This window comes from Bos javanicus, chromosome 9 (assembly GCF_032452875.1).
Source record: "Bos javanicus breed banteng chromosome 9, ARS-OSU_banteng_1.0, whole genome shotgun sequence".
NCBI classification, from domain to species: domain Eukaryota; kingdom Metazoa; phylum Chordata; class Mammalia; order Artiodactyla; family Bovidae; genus Bos; species Bos javanicus.
The window spans coordinates 34583767-34606206 of NC_083876.1; the positions used below are offsets into that span (position 1 = coordinate 34583767).

The following is a 22440-nucleotide window of genomic DNA, read 5'->3' on the forward strand; positions in this document are numbered from 1 at the left end:
CATCCATACGTGACCACAGGAAAAACCATAGCCTTGACTAGACGAACCTTTGTTGGCAAAGTAATGTCTCTGCTTTTGAATATGCTATCTAGGTTGGTCATAACCTTCCTTCCAAGGAGTAAGCGAAGGGAACTATATTCAACATCCTATGTGAAGCCATAATGGAAGAGAATAAAGACAGAATGTGTGTATGTATATATAACTGAATCACATTGTTGTACAGCAGAAATTAATATAACATTGTAAATCAATTATACTTCCGTAAAAATGACTGAATAGAAAATACAATATAAACTTTTCATTCTCCTGTTACTCAGAACTGATATAAAAGTCATATTTCATATGAATCTGTGAATATTATATAGAGACATGGTAAGTTTCTAAATATAGCAACCAATAAAAGCTTTGAAAGTGAGAGTTAAGAGAAAGGAAGGCAGTGAGATGAGTTATCCGTTTATATTTCTACAAGGTGCTATGCAAGGCTTAGTTCAAAATATATGCAGAAAATTACATGCAGGGGAGGAAGAAGGGAAGAAAAAGAACAAACCCGTATTTCATCCACTGGTCAAACATTTAATTTCAATTACTGGTCAATCCTGAATCCATACCACTTTAATTCTACAGAGATTTTTTTTAAAAAGACGTATCTATGCCTATTATGGAATTTTCCTTCTCACCTACTTCATCTGTAAAGTTGATGTGATTTAGTTCCAAAATGACAAAATGAAATAAGAATCAGAATTTGGCCTCTCAACTTGCTGTTATTAGATTCTTTAGGATCCTGAAAACTGATTTTAAGAGTCTCCTATTATTGTTAAAGAGAATACCAACTACTGAAAATCACAACGATAACATTTACTTTCATCTTTTGGGGGGAAAAAATGTTTCTAACTGAGCTGATTCAAGATCCTAGAAGGAATCTGCAAGGCAAACAGATAATACTTCCAAAAAGCTGAAAGCAAAGTCTGAAGATTAGTCTTCTGAAATGAACACAGCAACCTTATTTAAATGGACATGATATGATATGATATGATATTATCAAGTTAAGGGTTTTTGTACCTCCTCCACTGCAACTCTAAAATAAAACCCAAAATTAAGCAATAAAATCTGAAGCCATCTACCGAACACAGTAAGTAGAGTGTTGTGAACAATGAATTTAAATCCTTCAGGCTAATTACACTTGCAGCTCTTTAAATTTATGGATGTCTTGCTTCTGTTTGAAAATTTTTAAATATTTAAATGCAAAAACTAAAATGTTTATATGCTAACATATTTTACATTTCTCTTATTAATATCTGAGGGCTTACATTAAAATCCTGAAATACAAGACAGCATACCTACATTTTCACCATTGTGCTTCTTCCAAGCCTAAAAATAAGAATTGAGGTATGTTATTTTCATAAAAATTTAGAAACATTCAAGGACACTTGATGGCTTTATGTAATAAGTGAAGAATTTAGGTGATGGTTTAAACCCACACTCCCCTCCAAAAGACTTCTTTCCCTACTTTTACATACTCCCAAGTATTTTCAACCAAGTAACACAAGAACGTGCTTTCTAAAAATATAAAGGGGCTAGGATCACCCCATCATGAACTAACAACCTAAACATCTGAGTAATAACTTCTAAAATAAAATCACAGAAAAAGATGGTACATTGCTAAAACTATTAATAAAATTTAAGACAAAGAGTTTATTTTTCAATAAGGAAACAAGGCAAAGAAAACCCAACCTGATCTTGTATTCCTGCCCAATAGAACTTTCCACCATAATTAGTGCTTTCCACCTCTGGGGCAGGGGGAGGAGCTTAAACTCAGGGTGACCTCACGGAGCAAGGGAAAAACAGTATAAATGCTGCAGGGCAGCTCTGGAGAGGGCATCTTCTGCAGTGCTCACCTGGGCACCGGGCAAGGCACAGAGCGCTGGTAAGAAACCCCCTCCAGGATCTCCGAGAGTCCGGGTAAGTCCACTGGTAGACCTCCATGTCAGCGAATTTGGAAAAAAGTCTCAGTTATTTGTTATTTTGTGATTTAAAATAATGGCTTTCCACTAAAATCACTCAGAAAGTTTAATTTGTAGCTGTCTGTAAAATATAGTCTTAATTAAACTATATTTGCAAAAACATGTTGTAATCTGAATTTCAGTGTTTTTGAGACTATTGGTAATTTCAGTCTGTATCAAAGATCTTGAGTTATTTAATACAGACATACAACTACAGTTTCTGTGTTTCTTTTATTGAAATCATTTTATTTTCACTTGATTATCTGGATACGGTTTTCAAAACTGACGAAGACATATATTTACATAATTAACAATTGTAACTCTCAATTTATGGAATATATTCAGGATATACAGAATAAGGTTAAAAAAGTAGATGAAGAATTCATCTATGCAACATTAGAAAAATAAAGCAGGTCAATAATGAAGCTATATGAAATTATTCTTTTCTGTTTTTCAGAATCCAGCTGAGATCATGCTGCCACAAACAGCACTTTTGCTGCTAATGTCCTTGAACTTGGTTCATGGAGTGTTTTATACTGAGCGATACCAAACACCTACAGGCATAAAAGGCCCACCATCCAACACCAAGACACAGTTCTTCATCCCGTATGCCATAAAGGGTAAAGGTAAACTGAACTACCTATCTTGCTCTATTAACTAGTGGGTTGTTGCTTTATATAATCTTAACCATCTCTTTAGCAAAATGTTTTTTTAAATTTTGGCATTAAATTACCTTCAAACTCCTTAAATAGCCCAAAATGATTTATGGTAAAAGTAGGTCTATTCAAGAACATTCATATCCTTTACATAAGAATAGGAGAAAGACATACCTAAAGAATATTAGGAAATTTTAGGTATAGAATTTTTTCCCTCAAATGTGTGCTTTTTGCACAAATAATTCCCATAACCTGGACATATTAATCCAACCAAATTAGTCATGTTTAAATTGTTTTAACTAAAAATGTCCATTGTACACAAAAAGAGTAGCAGGTTTATATATCTACATGCATACACACATTTCTTTTTACAGCTTATTTTTCTAGCTTACAAATCCAAACAAAATTGAGTCTTAGCTCTCAAATAACATGAGATCCCCTCAAGAGAAATTTAAAGGCAAATGAAGTAGCAATTCTCATAAATTTTTTAATGCATTTTGGTTTAGTTTAGTAGTTAAGTGCACACACCTAACTGCTTTATGCAACCCTGAGTTAGTTAGTTATCCTCTCCATGCTTTAGCTCACTCATCTGTAAAACAAGGCGCATCTATTTCAAAGGGCTGTTCTGAGACTTAAATTAGTTAATACGCAAAGTGCTTAAGGGTTAGCTATTACCACTACTGCTTCTATTTTTCATACTACTTCCATTATTTCTATTCCTATTATTACTTCTCTCCTCCTCTTCCTCTTCCTACTCTAGTACTGGTGGTGTAGCCTTAGGTAAGTTTTAACTCTGTTCTTGCATCTGTTCTTCTGCTGAGCTTTCTTGACTATTATGAAGGGTACTGATATCATGTATATAAAGTACTAACAAATCCTCAAGCAAGGGCAACTTTTAGGTTCATATTCACCAATTTCATTTAATAGCTATCTGGCACAAACTGCCTGCTACATTACTGAATTACACTGAGTAATATGAACTGACTGTAGGACTCAAATTTCTTTTCCATAGTATTTTTCCATTATGCTTACATATTTTATCCTATAAAGCTATGAACAGTTGTCATAAAATTTAAAAATTATGCTTCTGGAGATGACTATTTTTAGCAAACTGAATGTATAGGATTGTCTTTTTAAGAAGAAAGATGAAATTTTAAATGTTTCATGAAAGGTAGCTTAATGATCAGAAATAAATGCATAAATGCAAGTACTCAATAGATACTTTCGATGCTCAAGTACAAACACAGTATGAGAAAGAAAAAGTTAGGAAAAGAATAAAAGACAAGAAAATCTGATACTTTGCTTGAAGCAACAAATGCAATTTGAAATGCTATGACAAGCAGCACTGAATTATACTCTGTATGATCACAAATTCAGACTCTTTGTAGCTTACAAGATCATAACAAACAGTTGTGAATTAAAATGCACCACCACTATTAGAAGTTCAAAATATTTTCTATCTTTTCACCATAATACACTGTATCATTTTGGTTTTTCTTTTGTAGAAAAAGTGAAAATATATCTTGTTAACAAATGAAAAATTTAGAAGCCATATTTTAACTATTAAATCCACTTTAGTCTACTTGGTAATACACAGTAGAAACAAATACATTATTATCTACCAGCAATTAAATGAAGACAAAAGCCCACAATTTATATAGTGAAACACTGAATTGCTAACAGATATACAAGGAATTCCTGTGCAGTTGCTAGGCATATCTGTTCAAAAAGGTTAAGAGAACTGTCAAAACACACTAAATTATGCTGCAGAGGGTTTCATTACTGGTGAGTACACGGGAACCATTCTCTGACACAATCAACCACTTTGTGGACATTTAAGAAACTTCTCTTCTGGAACCTACCAGGATAACATTCTAAGTGACAGTGATCACTGTCTTTGGAGTTTCAGTCTCAAATTGGGCTCAATTCAGTCATTCACAGCAAGACTTGCTTTTCCTCTCTACTTTACGAGTTAAACATATTTCCAACCAGACCAAGACATTTTTATATAGACATGATCTTTATAAGATTCTGAAGCAAACCCCAATTTAATGATTTGCATTTTAAAAATGTCCCATTTTACTGCAAACCATTAAGAAATCCTTTATTCATTTATTCTATTTGCAAGGCATTAGCACTCATTCATTTAGATATATCACATATGTATAGTAACATCACCAACAATATGTGCTAATATATGGAAATCTTTTCCATAAATTAATTTTTCTCAGTCTTTTTCCTCATGTCATTTTCTGAAAATCAATGGGTAAATAAAACTACACATTTGTTTGAAAAATGAAATATAACTTCTAATTAGTACAACATATAAAGATACCCAAATGATTTTCCCTATTTCAGTATATGTTTTAATGACTATGCTCTGTATTTTATACTTCATTTATTATCAAATGTTTTCCAAATACCAGAAACATATCTACCCAAGACTATACATTAGCAACGACTGTTGGCTGACTACTTCTTACATGCCAGTTAATTAATATGAAAGATTTTAAAAATACAGTAATGTACCAGTTAACATTTAAAAGAAATTATACCCATAAAAAATATTTTCAAAGGCAATTTTCAATTCATTTAATATCAATTTCATTTTAGTCTTCATTTTGATATTTAAAGCCATTAAAGATTTAGTTAAATGGAGTTGAAGCATATTAACATGTTTTCTACAAAAAAAGATGGAGCTCAAAAGTGACAGTTCTAAGTCATTTTCAGGGTTTTGACCAAACTATTCAACTACTTTGACATCTACTAAATCTACCATTACTATGAACCATTTTCTGACAGCATAAGAATCGAATATTAATAGTATACACAGACATTCTAACTATATTTCTGAGAACTTATTAAACAGAAAATTAATTTTAAATAAATCCTGCAAGTAGATATTTAAAAACGTAAGTAATTTCATTACCATCTTTGCTAGCTATAGAAGAATTTCTGAGAAAAAAAGACTTTTATCTAGAGGCATATGATAGTGCTGCCTAAAGATCCTCTGACATGGTGATACTTCCCCAATAGTGTATCCCAAAGCCAGCCATGCTCTGTTACACCCCACCTTCGAATGACTAAAACCAAAACTCTGGACACCTCTTAAAGCACTTATCACATGGACACTTGTTTTATTCCCTTTGGGACTACAGTTCTTACAGGATGTGTTTTGTACTTTTCTTATACTTACAGTTCAATAACAGATTTCACATCACAGGCACTGAATAATTTTTTAGTTTAAATTTACTATACTAGTAGAAGTATTTAGCTCAAATGAACCCACCGATCTATGAAGTTAACAACAGGTGCATTAATCAAAGAAAATTTTATTTTACCATTTTAATACTATTTTATGTACCTTTCACATTAATTCTCTAATTCCTTATCTCAATTTTAAGTCAATAACAGAGAATGTCAAGAGCTCATGCTTTGTACTGAGGTCAGAAACAACCAAACGAAAGAAAACCCAAAATCTAAACTGTTTACAGCAGGGTCATGGCAGGTGTAAATTAAAACAGACTGTGTTTCTCCTTTACCTTATAGGATAGCTTTTGTGAAGGAAAGTTGTTTTAGTTCTTAACCTGTTCCTTTTTTTATTCTGTACTTGCCTTTTTCCTCTTTTCCTATCAAATGCCATTTTTTTCCTTTTCCTTGGTAGATGATTTTCCTAAAATAAATGCGCTAAAAAGTTTACCTCCAATGCACTCTTATTCCAAACGAATGTTTCAATCCCAGCTTATTTTCATGGATCATTAGGACATAACGGAAGTATGATGGTAGCCACAGTCTTGTGAAACCATCTTCTCTAACAGTATGTTTTAAAACAATATAAATGTCTGAAAACAATATAAAATTGTCTAAAACCATTCAAGACTAGTCTGCCAAAATGGTCTGACTGCCACTGCAGTAAATACCCTGTCCTCACTTATATTTTGAGAAGCAGTGGTTCCTGAGCATCACTAACCCCTCGCCTCGTGTGTTCTGCGCATGTCCTTCAGGTGTATCACTGAGAGGAGAGCAAGGCATCCCTGGTCCACCAGGCCCCGCTGGACCTCGAGGGCACCCAGGCCCGTCAGGACCACCAGGAAAGCCCGGCACGGGAAGTCCTGGGCCCCAAGGACAGCCAGGGTTGCCAGGACCACCGGGACCGTCAGCCACTGGGAAGCCAGGTTTGCCAGGACTCCCAGGAAAACAAGGGGAGAGAGGACTAAATGGACCAAAAGGAGATATTGGACCAGCTGGTTTACCAGGACCACGGGGCCCACCAGGACCACCCGGAATCCCCGGCCCAGCTGGAATTTCTGTTCCAGGAAAACCTGGGCCACAAGGACCTACAGGAGAACCAGGTCCCAGGGGCTTTCCTGGAGAAAAGGGTACGTCAGGGGTCCCTGGACTGAATGGACAGAAAGGGGAAATGGGGCATTGTACTCCTTGCCGCCCAGGTGAGAGGGGCCTCCCAGGTCCTCAGGGTCCCACGGGACCACCTGGCCCTCCTGGAGTGGGGAAAAGAGGTGAAAATGGGTTACCAGGACAGCCAGGCCTCAAAGGTGATCAGGGTGTTCCAGGGGAAAGGGGAGCAGCCGGCCCACCAGGCCCTCAAGGCCCTCCTGGGGAACAAGGACCAGAAGGCATTGGAAAGCCAGGAGCCCCTGGAATTCCAGGCCAGCCAGGGATCCCAGGGATGAAAGGTCAGCCAGGGGCTCCAGGAACAGCTGGGCTCCCGGGGGCTCCCGGCTTTGGGAAACCAGGCTTGCCAGGCCTGAAGGGACAAAGGGGACCTGTGGGCCTTCCAGGGAGTCCAGGTGCCAAAGGGGAACAAGGCCCAGCAGGTCATCCTGGGGAAGCAGGTCTGCCCGGACCGTCAGGGAATATGGGACCCCAAGGACCAAAAGGCATTCCAGGCAACCCCGGACTCCCAGGCCCTAAAGGTGAGATGGGGCCAGTGGGGCCTGCAGGAAACCCTGGGGCGAAGGGAGAAAGGGGCTCCTCTGGCTTAGATGGAAAACCAGGGTACCCAGGAGAACCAGGTCTCAATGGTCCCAAGGGTAACCCAGGGTTGCCAGGCCCAAAAGGTGACCCTGGAATTGCAGGATCCCCTGGTCTCCCAGGCCCCGTGGGTCCAGCAGGAGCTAAGGGAGTGCCTGGACACAATGGCGAGGCTGGGCCCAGAGGTGTCCCTGGAATACCAGGTACTAGAGGTCCCATTGGGCCACCAGGCATTCCAGGATTCCCTGGATCCAAAGGCGATGCGGGAACTCCAGGGCCTCCTGGCCCAGCTGGCATAGCAGTCAAGGGCCTTAATGGACCTACTGGGCCACCAGGGCCTCCGGGGCCAAGAGGCAATGCTGGGGAGCCTGGCCTCCCAGGGCCCCCAGGGCCCCCAGGCCCTCCAGGCCAAGCAGCCCTGCCCGAGGACTTTGTAAAGGCAGGCCAAAGGCCGTTTGTTAGTGCCAATCAGGGAGTAACAGGAATGCCTGTGTCTGCTTTCACTGTTATCCTCTCCAAAGCTTACCCAGCTATAGGTACTCCTATCCCATTTGATAAGATTTTATATAACAAGCAACAGCATTATGACCCAAGAACTGGAATCTTCACTTGTAAGATTCCAGGGATATATTACTTCTCTTACCACATACACGTGAAAGGGACCCATGCTTGGGTAGGTCTGTATAAGAACGGCACCCCTGTAATGTACACCTATGATGAGTACATCAAGGGCTACCTGGATCAGGCTTCAGGGAGCGCCGTGATCGACCTCACCGAGAACGACCAGGTATGGCTCCAGCTGCCCAATGCAGGCTCGAACGGGCTGTACTCCTCTGAGTACGTCCACTCCTCTTTCTCAGGATTCTTGGTGGCTCCAATGTGAGCATATTCTCACCGAGCTAACACAAATCTGCTTGAAAAGGCATTCCCCAACTCCACCCCGTCCCACGAAATGCATATGGAGGTAGGCTGAAAAAAATGTGACTAATTTTCCAAAATACAGGTCTGAGCTCTCAGATACAGTAAACATATGTGAAGGCCCTCTTGAGTTTCTAGTCAGCAATCCTAAAACTCCTAAAAGTCTTCTGTTAACTCCTTCAGTATTTAAAAATTTCATCCTGCTAGGCTGAAAAAACGATCGCAAAAAACCCTGAAATGTGATGCTAAATCATGTCAAATTTGATTTCAGAAGTTCAGCATTTCCTTTTAAAAATCAGTCTGTTTCTGACAATTAACAGGAAAATTTCCAGGAAACATTCAGGAGATGTCATATATCTTTATGGGACTTAAATACTTGAATATTCAAATTTAAAAAACACTACATACCCTGAGATCTTTCTGATGGTGCATTACTCAAAGGTTTAAGTGGCCCCTTTTGTCAATTATCTATTCAAGTATACAGGTGCATATAGACTTTTTACAGCTCTCATAAGAAACCCAAAATATTAATGCTAAAGTTAATCTGAAATGCAAGGTGCTTTTGTCATGAACCTCTTCAAACTTTTCTGTGGATTGCTGAAAGCTTTCTATATACCCTTTACAACTTGGAAATGGTGTCTAACCTATTTTATTTATTTGACACAAGTGTGATTAATTTGCTTTAATGACTACTTGAGTCTTATATAATGTTAATATGATTTTGTGGGTTTATACAGTATTAGCATATGTACCTTGGGCCTCCCATTCCAGTGAAATTGTAATATCAAGGGTTTCAAAATCTGACTAGAAATGAAAAGATATTATTTATTTCTGCTCTGTACTGTATTTTAATGTTTCTGTTTAAAACTCTTAAGCTGTGCCTCATGAAATGTTTTATCCACTCCTTATTTACAATGCAATAAAATAACATCAATAGATGATTATGTCGAATTTATTTGAAACCAGCAATTTGCCATTCTCAACCACTCTTTTAAGGGTTTTCATTTTACAAAGTTAATAAAAAGTAAAATGATAAACTGGTGGGTAGCTTTTCCAAGGGTCATGGATATAGCCTTCTACTGGAGATGGGCATTTCCATACATCCAAGTGCGCATTGTGGACTGAAAAGCCATCAAACAGAACCACATGTGATCTACAGGGTGAAGGGCTGGCGACTGGGAGCAGAAAAGTAAGACAATCACCCAAGTCAGTGATATTCTTCTAGGAAGGAAAGAAGCAGGCAGCAGAGAAACATGTAGTCTGAACAAATATTATGCAGTTATTCACTGCCTTGACATGTTTTTAGTCATAATATTTAGGATCATTTTGATGGCTTAAATGACATTAAAAGGCAGGCAAGAATTTTTATGCCAATCAAATGGCAACATTTTTATTTTTCTCAGCTGAAAAACACTGCCTGTGAGCATCCATCAATCCACTGGCTGAATTAGGACAGTCTGGTTCAAGTCACTCAGGTACCACACTATAAAGGCATCTCTTAATGCCTTAGAAGCAATGTTTGTGTGTAACTCAAGCAAACCTGTTGATGGAACTGTAAAAGCTTGGGCTTGGGTTGGTGATCTCTGCTCCCACTCTGTGTGAGCTCAACCTGCTTTTAAGCATTACAAACAGAATTTTCACTCTTCCTCTCTGACTGTAATTACTAAACTAATGGTTACAGCTGTCACCAAACTCATTTCCAAGCCAAGAGAGACCAAATTCTGAGGTATCCACAAAAGGGTCCTAGCGGTGAGCATGTAAAAGACAGCATCTCTTAGAATACTGGCAACGATGGCCATTAAACAGACATGAAGAAAAGAAGCTCTTAGAATATGACCAGTATCAACTTTATAGCAATATCTTAGGTCAAATTAAATCCTAATTAAGGTACATTAAGAACAGGTACCTTCTAAGTAATTCATTAGACACATAGCATTGAACACACATCTAAAGCCTCTCTCCAAGAAATGGACACACAGACATAGAGAACGAACTCGTGGACACAGCCGGGGAAGGAGAGGGCAGGACAAGCTGAGAGCGTAGCACAGACATACACACACGCTCACGTGTAGAACAGATGACTAGTGGGAAGCTGTCACAAAACACAGAGCTCAGCCTTGCACCCTGTGATAACTAGAGAGCCGGATGGGGTGGGAGGGAGGCTAACGAGGAAGGGGGATGTATGTATAATCATGACTGATTCGTGCTGACGTATGGCAGAAACTACTGCAACACTGTGAAGCAATGATCTTCCAATAAAAAAGTAAAAGAAATAAAGTCTCTCTTCACATTACTCACCTTTAAAAGCTGACATTTTATAATTATGTTGTATACCAGCAACTATGTCCTTCCAAAAATCAAATGGTTTTTGACCATTGTTCTGCTAAAGAAAAAAAAAAACCAAATCCAAATGTGACACATGTAATAATTGTGTTTTTAAGCATAGTAGAAAACACTTGGCAAACAACTATAATATTACTGTACTGTAAAACAGGGATTCGTGTTTGAGGAAATAGATCAATAAACTTCTCACGTTTCCAGATGTGATTGTAGAAAAATATCTTCCATGAAAATCATGGCTATAGAGATGTATATACACATGACTAAATATTAATGTAACCCATATAACCCAAATAAAATAAAAATTTCCATGCATTATAAAGTCTAAAAAATATACACTACTTTTAACACATAACAAATCTACAATGTTATAGCTTAGGAGATATCAGGATATGTCACTTCCTGTACCGTGGCATCAATGGAGCTAAAAGGCCCGCAGCCTTAAAACTGCAAAAGCTGCTTACTTTACAGTTCTGTGCATATTTACCTGAGTTTCAGTATACAAGAGCAAGTAAACAGGAATATACACAACCCTATAGCCCCATGCTTCCTTGGAGATATTAACCAGTATCCTTCTATATAAACAAAGACCAACTACTAGATAGTATTTAAATTATATCAAGCCCAAAATATTTAAAGACTGGTACATTTGTTACAGTCACTATAAAATGAGAAGCTGACTCCATCCCATAATAACAACTTCTACAAGCCAGCACTATGGCTCAACAGAAACTTTCACAAACACATGACTGTAATTCTGACTCAAAAATAAATCAGCATCTAGTCCTATCAGAATGCAGAGTTCCAAAGAATAGCAAAAAGGGACAAGAAAGCCTTCCTCAGTGATCAATACAAAGAAATAGAGGAAAACAACAGAATGGGAAAGACTAGAGATCTCTTCAAGAAAATCAGAGATACCAAGGGAACATTTCATGCAAAGATGGGCTCGATAAAGGACAGAAATGGTATGGACCTGACAGAAGCAGAAGATATTAAGAAGAGGTGGCAAGAATACACAGAAGAACTGTACAAAAAAGATCTTCATGACCCAGATAATAACGATGGTGTGATCATTCACCTAGAATCAGACATCCTAGAACGCGAAGTCAAGTGGCCCTTAGGAAGCATCACTAAGAACAAAGCTAGTGGAGGTGATGGGATTCTAGTTGAGCTATTTCAAATGCTAAAAGATGATACTGTGAAAATGCTGCACTCAATATGCCAGCAAACTGGGGAAACTCAGCAGTGGCCACAGGACTGGAAAAGGTCAGTTTTCATTCCAATCCCAAAGAAAGGCAATGCCAAAGAATGCTCAAACTACCACACAATTGCACTCATTTCACATGCTAGTAAAGTAATGCCCCAAATTCTCCAAGCCAGGCTTCAAAAATATGTGAACCGTGAACTTCCAGATGTTCAAGCTGATTTTAGAAAAGACAAAGGAACCAGAGATCAAATTGCCAACATCCGCTGGATCATCAAAAAAGCAAGAGTGTTCCAGAAAAACATCTATTTCTGCTTTATTGACTATGACAGAGCTTTTGACTGTGTGGATCACCACAAACTGTGGAAAATTCTGAAAGAGATGGGAATACCAGACCACCTGACCTGCCTCTTGAGAAATCTGCAGGCAGGTCAGGAAGCAACAGTTAGAACTGGACATGGGACAACAGACTGGTTCCAAACAGGAAAAGGAGTACGTCAAGGCTGTATATTGTCACCCTGCTTATTTAACTTATATGCAGAATACATCATGAGAAACGCTGTACTGGAAGAAGCACAAGCTGGAATCAAGATTGCCGGGAGAAATATCAATAACCTCAGATATGCAGATGACACCACCCTTATGGCGAAGAAGAACTAAGGAGCCTCTTGTTGAAAGTGAAAGAGGAGAGTGAAAAAGTTGGCTTAAAGCTCAACATTCAGAAAACTAAGATCATGGCATCTGGTCCCATTACTTCAAGGCAAATAGATGGGAAAACGATGGAAACAGTGACAGACTTTATTGTTTTGGGCTCCAAGATCACTGCAGATGGTGACTGCAGCCATGAAATTAAAAGACACTTGCTCCTTGGAAGAAAAGTTAGGACCAACCTAGACAGGATATTAAAAAGCAGAGACATTACTTTGCCAGCAAAGGTCCATATTGTCAAAGCTGTGATTTTTCCAGTAGTCACGTATGGACATGAGAGTTGGACTATAGAGAAAGCTAAGTGCCTAAGAATTGATGCTTTCCAACTGTGGTGTTGGAGAAGACTCTTGAGAGTCCCTTGGACTGCAAGGAGATCCAATCAGTCCATCCTAAAGGAAATCAGTCCTGAATATTCATTGGAAGGACTAATGCTGAAGCTGAAACTTCAATACTTTGGCCACTTGACTTGAAGAACTGACTCATTTGAAAAGACCCTGATGCTGGGAAAGACTGAAGGTGGGAGAAGGGGACGACAGAGTATGAGATGGTTGGATGGCATCACTGACTCAATGAACATGAGTCTGATTGAACTCTGGGAGCTGGTGATGGACAGGGAGGCCTGAAGTACTGCAGTCCATGGGATCACAAAGTCAGACATGACTAAGCGACTGAACTGGACTGAATTGAGGCCTATCAGAAACATCACTGTCATTCTGAAAGACAACATAGGCAAAAAGGAAAGGGATTCTGGCATAAAACCAATTTATGTTCATAGTTCTTAAGCTCTAAGTATAAACTGATATAACCAGAGATCTATTTAATCCTGATACCTAGGACAAAGAAAAAAATCTATATACATTAAACTATGCTCAAAATGATCATTTCTAACATTTCATCCCATTTTTTCTGGTTTTGTACTATCTAACAATGCTTAAAAAGACACGTGGAATTTCTTTACATTTATTTATTTTAAAAACTCTGCTAATGAAACCAAGAAATATTTCTCCACATGTAAGTTTGGTATTTTCTTTTTCTAGATTTTTGCACCCCCTGCTGGAGAACAGGTTTATTATTCTTAGGTATGGTCGTTTTTTAATTTTCCAAAAATACTTTGACCAATTTCTCTATGTCTTTCCTCCTTGGTAACCTCTGAAACTACAAAGGAAATGGAGTAAAATCTCAACTCAAAAGATATATATAATTAAGTCCTCTGTGTGTGTGTGTGCTTAGTTGCTCAGTCATGTCCGACTCTGCGATGCCATGGACTGTAGCCCTCTGTATATGTAGGCTCCTCTGTCCAAGGGGATTCTCCAAGCAAGAATACCGGGATGGGCTGCCATGCCCTCCTCCGGGGGATCTTCTCAACCCAGTTCTCCTGCATTGCAGACAGTTTCTTTACCATCTGAGCTACCAGGGAAGCTCAAAATCCTCCAATTCATGGCCAAATAATATACCATGGTTTCTAAGAAATGAGTCCCCACTCACCTTTGTTAAAGAGTCTACCACTCTGGCACACAGAAGAGCTCCAGGCAGGTCAAAGTAGTTATCATAAAAGTAGTATTTTCCTAAAAAGAACACAATTTTAAACTGGGATCAAATTAATGCCTCATTTATGTCATACGGAAACTTAGCTAAAGAGGCTATATTTTGGTTTAGTTACTTAAAGGGGCTTCTATTTCAATTCAGAACCACTCTACTCCATCCTGTCATCCATTGTCTTTTAAAGAAGGCTTTTATTTATAATAAAATATGATATGCATAAGTTAAGCATTTTATTAAAAACATTTTAATTAAAGACTATATCATAAACATGAAATAGATTATGGAAAAGTCACAATTTGTATTATCAGTGTCACTGAATTTCAAAACTATCAACCTAACGCTGGAGTACCACGAAGTCCGTTCACTAATCTGTGTTGGTTGATCCCCTGGAGTCTCACATTCAATCTTTATGCAACTTCAGACAAATTTCAGTACAATGTAAGAACAGCCAGGGTGAGAAAAGGAATAAAAAAAACAATGTGTCCTCACATCATGCGAGGACACAGTGTGTACTTATCTTAGAAAAACTTGGAAGCACAGCACAGGCACACTCTAGATCTTGGAGAGCAGAGGGTTTGATTTATCCTCCTTGGCCTGAGGCTAGAGTTCAAGTGGAGCCCTTCCTTGGCACTGACAGCACTTTGAATCTGCTGTCCCTGGGCAGAACCTTTTGAGGATCCATGTCACACCCCCTTGGTCCACGGCTGACCCCAGCCACAGCTGTGTTGAACACCACTGTCCTTCCTCAAGCCACATCTGTGTCATTCCCTCTCTCTGGAAGCCTCTAGAGCCCATGTGGCAAGCCTCAATGGACAGGTCAGGAATCAGTGAATGCAGGTCCCAACTTCCTATCCCGCAGGTTGACAATTCTGGGAAGTGCTCTCTGTGCTTCTCCTCAGAAGTCCTGGTGGAATCCAGGGTCCTTCTCTGTTCTTTCCTTTCACGTCACACTCTCACTGCTATCTCACTCCTGCAGACTGCAAGCAGGAGCTACCACTCTGCTTTGAGCACAAACCTCACAGAGTCCTCTCTCCTGAGAACTCCTGGTACAAAGAGGAATCAGGCAGGATCAACAGGTGGAGTCGGATTTCAGTTTACTGTAAGGGAGTACTTTTCAAATGGTCACAATTACTTTTGTGCAGATTATTGTAACTGCCCGCCCCCTTCCTCCATTTGCAAGCTATGTATGAGGTTATTGAACATAGCGGTCTTGTGTCTCAGTGTTTACTATGCACAATTTCCAGTATATTGTAGGCACTCAATAAATGTTTGTTGAATGATCCAAAAATTGAATGGGTTACAGTCAACCTTTGAACAACACAGGTGTGAACTGCACAAGTCCACTTTTACATGTATTTTTTTCAACACGTAAATAAATACAATAAATACTATAGCAGTAGACGATCTGTGACCTGCAGTGAGTTGAACCCACAAATGCAGAAACTGAGACAGGGAGGAACTCCAAGTAGGGAGGGCTGACAATTAAGTTATACTCAAGATTTTCAACTTCTTGAGGTAAGTGTCCCTAATTCCTGAGTTGTTCAAGAGTTAGCTGTATGTTGGAAAGAAGCAGCGTCACAGTAAATTAAGAGAAAACTCTAAGGTCCAGATGCTTATCCCTTTAAATGTTACTTAACGCCCTCATATCTTCATGTCAAATTACCAAGAATATAAAAGAAATAAAGTCAAGTTCTATTAATTCACAAACTGGTTGTATAGGTTTGTATGCCCTTTTCCTCAGTTAAGAATATTATGGTTGTCACAGTCTTCTTGTTTTTTAACTTTTTCACAGCTGAAATTGTTGGGGGGAACATCTCAGACTAGTTTTCATTCTTAAGAAAGGCTAGGATGTCTTTGTCAGTATGAGGAAAAGCAAGAATTTGGAGAAAAGGGAGAAGACGGCCCACATACATCTCTGCCCACCCTGCTATGCGGTCAGACCACATGACACACCAGGGCTGCAGGGACCAGGACAGTGGACACAGATTCCCAAGGCTCACTACCCGTAATGCATCTGATCTCTCGGTCTATGATACCAGGGAGACCTGCCTGAGCCAGCCAGCTGGTGTAAGTGGACCTGCCCAGTTCAAACCCATGTTGTTCACCTCTATTTACAACTGCCTACATCTGGACAGGTGGGACAGTGGTAAAGAACCCGTCCGCCCATGTAACAGGCACAAGAGACGCAGGTTTGATCCCTAGGTCGGGAAGATACCCTGGACTAGGAAATGGCAACCCACTCCAGTAAATTCCATGGACAGAGGAGACTGGTGGGCTACAGCTCACAGTCTAAAAGAGATGGACGTGAATAAGCATGCACGCTTGTACACATACATCTGGACAGACTACAGGAGTCTTCCTTATCACTTGAATAAAAAGTAAATCTATCCATTTAACTTCCTAGCTATTGTAAGTTGAGTGTGAAAGCATTCTACACCTAACCCCAAGGTGAACTCTGTTTTTCCTATCAACTTATTTTATTATTAACACATACTTCCTGACGTTTTCTTCTCACTATGAGAAAACAAACCACCCAAAAACAAATATGACAAATAAAAACACGATAGCAATAAGGAATAACTCCAACTATTTTCCAGTTACTATATTTTTGAAAGGAAAATAGGTGTATTCAAAACTACAGTATGGGAGAAAATGACCAAAAAAACCTAGAACAAATGAAAAACTAACAATTAAGACTTTTAATGAGGTCTATTTATAAGTGTTTTAATCATTCTTTATTAATGACATCTTTTGTCTATAAATAATTTTTGAAAAATCTTTTCATGTTTACTCATGGTAAAACTCTTTAAGGAGAGTGGGAAAAAGTTGTGTAAAATCACTCGCAGTAAAAGGTGGCAAAAAGATGATGGTAGAAGATACTAGAAATGGCAGTAAAGAAAAGAATTCTAGAAAACAGGAGAGGTGAGGAATATGAATGTGGGGAGAAGCGGGGAACAGAGAAATAAAAGGATTGTGCAGGTAACGAATTAATAAAAATACAGAATAAGTAATGTATTATTCCTAAGTGCTAAGTCTTCGTTACTCCAGAACAAGTAAAAGGTGAATCAATAAAAACGTTAAATAAAACAGAACCAACTGCCAAAGAAAAACCAGACACACATGGGAAATAACAGTTTCTATGAAACCACAACTGCGGTCTTGTGCATCCTGCCCAGCAGGATGCTGGGTTGAGGGGTGAAATGGAGGAAGCCCACCCCTCAAGACTGCTCTGTGTCTTGATGTCACAGGTTCGGGGTTAAAAACCACAGAAGAGGGAATGGCGGCGCTGCCCCACACGGGAACCGTACCTGACCGGAAGGCCATTCCCGTGTCGGGCATGAAGTGCTTCCACTCCTTCCTGCCGAACTCCTCCGCCAGCGCCTCCGCAGACAGCATCTTCGTGCCGTGGCTGGCCCTGGTTTGAAGAGATGAGGTACACGGTTCATCGGTGGTTCCCTTGAACACTCCCTCCTCCAGCCTTGCTATTATTAACTTATTAATTCACCCTAATACTACTAAAGGGTTTTTTTTTTTTTTTTAAGAAAAAGGTTTTCAACGGGATGACTTCCCTATTTAGGATCCTATAAGGTATTTCTCTTTTTTGTTGTTATTTCTTAAATTTTTATTTTTAAAATTTTTATTGGAGTATAGTTGTTTGACAATGTTGTGTTAGTGTCTATTGTACTGCAAAGTGAATCAGCGATGGGATACATAAACATATATCCCCTCTTTTTTGAAAGGCATTTCTCTGAAAAAGGCTCTTTTTCTTCCTCCATTTCACCCCTCAACCAGCAAGTGATCAGGAGAAGCACACTCTGAGGTCAATGCTGTGATAGGTGTCCCAGACCAATCTATAAACTACAACTTCTCTGGGAGAAATAGGACAAGCCTTGCCTAAGAAGTTGTCCATTAACCATGCAGATAAGACTTCCCTAACGGAACAAAGAGGAAACAGCTGCAGGGACTAGGTGGGAAGCTGGCCTGTGGGGAGGAGGGAGTCCAAGTGAGAGCAAGAGCTAAGGCCTGCAGGAGGAAAGATGTGCCTGGTACCCAGGGCTGCGCAAGCACAGGGACTATGAAGATGAAGACAGGGTAGTAATGTGCCACTCAAGGACATAAGGTAGCTAAAAACACAATGGGAAACAGTAAGATGAACGTGGCAAAACCTGGAACAGGAAGACAAGAAAGTAGCTATTTTTTGAGCTCAAAATACTGCTTTTACATCGGTTGGGCCTGGTTAAGAGAATCTTACCCTATAGAAAAACAGTTAATATTTCATGTAGTTTACTATGAGAAATTATAATGCTAGACTGTGGTAGCAAAGCAAAATGAAGAAAATGGAAATGAAATAAGAAAGGCAAATGGAAGAAAATCACAATTAGGATCCTTTTTATAGAGAGGTTAACATTTATATAATAAAAGCTATATTAAAGGTGGAGGAATCTTGAGCAGGAAGTACGAAAAGGTATCTACTACATTGTTCGAAAGCAGGCATCAAGGACATAAGCTTATAAACTCAGGAGGAGCTGGCCGGTGGGTTAGCCAAACTTGAATGGAGATGGTCAGACCTTGGAGAAATGATGTTGGGAATGGGGACAGACAGACAGACAGAACAAAGAAAAGAAGCAAAGTTGCAGAATGATTTCTATTCTTTTAACCATGACTGAAGATAGCCAAGTACATTGTAAGAATCGGAAAGGGACATTAAAGGTCATGGTCAAAGCTGCATTGTGTGTATGTATGTATATATGTGTCTGCATATATATATCTATGTTTATTTATACATACAAATGAATACATACACTCATATCTCTAGCTGCCTGAGAAAAAAAGATGTAAATGAATTACAAAATTATCAGAAGTGGAACGACATCTGCTCTAGCTAGCTCCACCTTAGGGGACAGTCTGGGTAGAGTGTGAGCCTGTACTGTACAAAAGGAATGATGTACCCAAAGCAACGAGCATCCTCCAACTGAGTCAGCATAAATAATAAATCACACAACTGCACGGCCCTGTTAACTTGCCTGTACTGTCAGTACTGGAAGGAAAACAGACGCTTACCCCATGGTACCTTCTGTAAAACACAAAGCAGTGATGGCAGCTGCTTTTCCATTGCCTGTTCCGTGCTGTGCTAAGTCGCTTCAGTTGTGTGCAACTCTTTGCGACCTTACGGACTGTAGCCTGTCAGGCTCCTCCGTCCATGCTTGCCCTACTCTTATTAACACTCAAAGTGTTGAACTCACCTTCCCTGGTGGCTCAGATGGCAAAGAATCTGCCTGTGATGCAGGAGACCCAGGTTCAATCGCTGGGCCAGGAAGATCCCCTGGAGAAGGGAATAGCAACCCACTCCAGTATCCTTGCCTGGAGAATCCCACGGACAGAGGAACCTGGCGGGCTGTAGTTCATGGAGTTGCAAAGAGTCAGACACAACTAAGCAACTAACACTAACCAACTAAGAAGAGGGGAGGAAAGGGAGTCAGCACTAAGCTTGGGACGGGGAGACGCTGATGAAGGCTGGAAGAATCTAGAAACACTTCCAGAAGGTGAGACACAACATGAGTCCTGTATGATGGGGGCAAATTTGGACAAGTGGAAGAAAGAGAGGTGTGCCTAGACCACCAATTCTACCCCATGTCCATTCTTTCCTTCTTCCTTAATAAAGAGAGCTTCAATTTTACTCCAGGTTAACATGATAAAATTCCCAGGCTCTTTTGCAGTAGAGGCAGTCAAAAAGCAAGTTAACATTCTACTGTATTTCCTGTGCAAATATTTCTGATAAGCTAAATTTAAAGAATTAGACCTTTCAATCTAATGCTCCCAGATTTATATTTAAATGGCTCAAACGAGTCCTACAAAGACCCGCAGGCACACAGACAATCTCTCATCTGACTGACTCAAGTAATAATCTTGTTTAATCCATACCTTAACAGTCTAATCCTACATGGTAATAAAAGAGTAAAGTTTCAACACCACAACTAAATTCTATTACCTGAGCACGGTGCCATTATCTGCAAGTTTAATGAAGTTCCCATCTTCCAGATCCAGTGCCAAGCCCTTGCAACTGAAACAGGAAAGTCTGGTTACCAATCAGTTCACATACTTATTAACACTTAATCAAGAAATAGTAACTTATATTTTCAAAAAGTCATAATGCTAAAAAAAGACTCTCCCACCCAGGTGAATAACATGTTAATCAAACAAGTAAGCTCTTGAATTCTAAAATTCAAGAATTCTAAAATTAAATACCCACAGAGCAAGTACATGAGGCAAACTGCTATGTGGGCAAAGGACAGCATATTTAGTGTCTAAACTCTTTGAGCTGAGAAAAAAAACTCAGAACAAAAAATGAGCACCATTGTATGCCTCTGCTAAAATGTACAAATGTTCTTCATTAAATAAAACACACACAAACACACATTCATATTTTACAAGTTAAGATCTTAGCCAGAATCTTTTCTGTACTCTTTAGACTCTGCCTCAATTTAGGTCAGGCTATAAGAACTAGCCCTCTGGGCTAGGCATATTATTGAAAACCACTAAAAGAAAGTCAAACACTAAGTTTTAGGTTCTTCACTGTAAAAGACTTATGGGATTTGGGAAGAAAAGTGGGTTCAGAGTCATTATTATGAGTAATAAAAACAAGAAGGCATAATGGCCACCAAATACCAACAGAATGAAAAGAAAAGGACAGGGTACTTTACAAGCATTATTTACTTTGGTTCACAGTAACATTTCCATAAGAGTTTCATATAGCAAAATGTTTCTGTTTCTTCCTTTTCAGAAAGGGAGAAATCAAAAAGGACTAACCAAACACTGGAAGAATGCATAATAGATGAACACCGTTGCTGAAGAATTATTTCTGGATGTATTTTTCATGCGTTTCAGGACAACTGTTAATTTTTAACTGAACAATTTAAAGTGGTTTAATAGGACTTTTGTTTGATTTTATTGGTTAAATGAGGAAGAAAGACAAAGGAAACCTTGGGAAGTTGAGACTCCTAAGCCAGGAAGGGAGTAAGCTGTCAAGAGCCTCTGTTATAGGAATATCTACCCAAATTACACAAAAACAGATGTCCTAATTCAGACACTTATTAAAAACATGGGAATTCCCAGGTGGCACGATGGTAACGACTCTGCCTGCCAACGCAGGAGACACCAGAGATACGGGTTGGATCCCTGGGTCGGGAAGATCTCTTGGAGCAGGAAACAGCAACCTGCTCCAGTATTCTTGCCTGGAAGATTCCAGGACAGAGAAGCTTGACAGGCTATCGTCCACAGGGTTGAAAAGAGTTGGACACAACAGAGCATGCACATGTGCACACACACACGCATTCAAAACATGATGATTTCCACCTCTTTTCACACAGTTCTGTATAGGAAGGGCAATAAAATAATTTTTTAATAAAAGATGTACATTTTAGAGACAGTTCTTAATCTCTGAAACTCTTAATAATGACAGACTTAACCCATGCAAAAATATCCAAATTAGTCACATTCGCTCTTAGCTTAATTTTCATACTTAACTAAGCAAGCCTAAAAATAGAAAGGACTTTAATTCATCAAATATAAAACTTTTAGTACAGAAGGCATTCTGTCCTTTGGCTCAACTTCACATTTCACCTTCTGTCTCCATGGAAGAAGAAGCATTAAAATTTTATCCACAATAATTAAAAACCAGAGGGAATGTACAGACCTTTAAAAAAAAGCTGCTTACCAGAAATCCCAATCCTCTGGGGTCACCGTGAGCAATCCCTTGTCATACCCTTTCTCCTTGACCAGGAACTGAGCAAAGCTATTATAAATGAGCTGTTAACAGAAAGGAAAAGAGATTAAATGTAAATTTCACTATGCCTTCTTAACTTCACAGGCCTGAAGACCTAATGGAATAAGCCACGAGATAGCTGGGAAGGAATCTGTATTACCTGTTAATTGTGAAGCTTGGCGGGTAAACATTCCTTCCCAGGAATTTATGCACTCCTGCGAGCCCCAGGTAGCTGCTGTCTTTTTTACACTATCAGTGTACAATTACACAACCAAGGACAATTATTAATCCTACTCCGGAAGCCTAGAGGGTTGGAGA

At 39.3% G+C, this 22440-nt stretch overlaps 2 protein-coding genes across 6 annotated transcripts in view; one reads left to right on the plus strand and one right to left on the minus strand.

The window, feature by feature from the left end:
- NT5DC1 (5'-nucleotidase domain containing 1) overlaps positions 1 to 22440 on the minus strand; it is a 112001-nt gene that overhangs the window by 82965 nt on the left and 6596 nt on the right. The window contains exons 2-6 of one of the 2 annotated variants that reach the window (XM_061427516.1): positions 22075 to 22166; positions 20350 to 20421; positions 17669 to 17775; positions 14304 to 14383; positions 10865 to 10946 (exon numbers count right to left, since the gene is read on the minus strand). In XM_061427516.1, the coding sequence (XP_061283500.1) occupies positions 10865 to 10946; positions 14304 to 14383; positions 17669 to 17775; positions 20350 to 20421; positions 22075 to 22166 (433 nt within the window). Of the gene's footprint in view, positions 1 to 10864; positions 10950 to 14303; positions 14384 to 17668; positions 17776 to 20349; positions 20422 to 22074; positions 22167 to 22440 lie in introns of both variants that reach the window. The other variant, XM_061427515.1, reaches the window with a different exon arrangement.
- On the plus strand, positions 1664 to 21292 carry COL10A1 (collagen type X alpha 1 chain). 4 transcript variants are annotated; one of them, XR_009738441.1, is made up of 4 exons: positions 6989 to 8435; positions 17609 to 17793; positions 17903 to 17948; positions 21142 to 21292. XR_009738441.1 is itself a non-coding variant. In XM_061427514.1 (2 exons), exons 1-2 carry the CDS (start codon positions 2431 to 2433, stop codon positions 8529 to 8531), a joined length of 2067 nt encoding a protein of 688 aa, XP_061283498.1. In that variant the 5' UTR covers positions 1664 to 2430; the 3' UTR covers positions 8532 to 9600. The 4 variants fall into 4 exon arrangements, 2 of the variants coding, with proteins under 2 accessions (XP_061283498.1, XP_061283497.1); XR_009738440.1 differs by lacking the exon at positions 17903 to 17948; XM_061427514.1 differs by lacking the exons at positions 17609 to 17793; positions 17903 to 17948; positions 21142 to 21292 and adding an exon at positions 1664 to 2626 and having other exon boundaries at positions 6661 to 9600.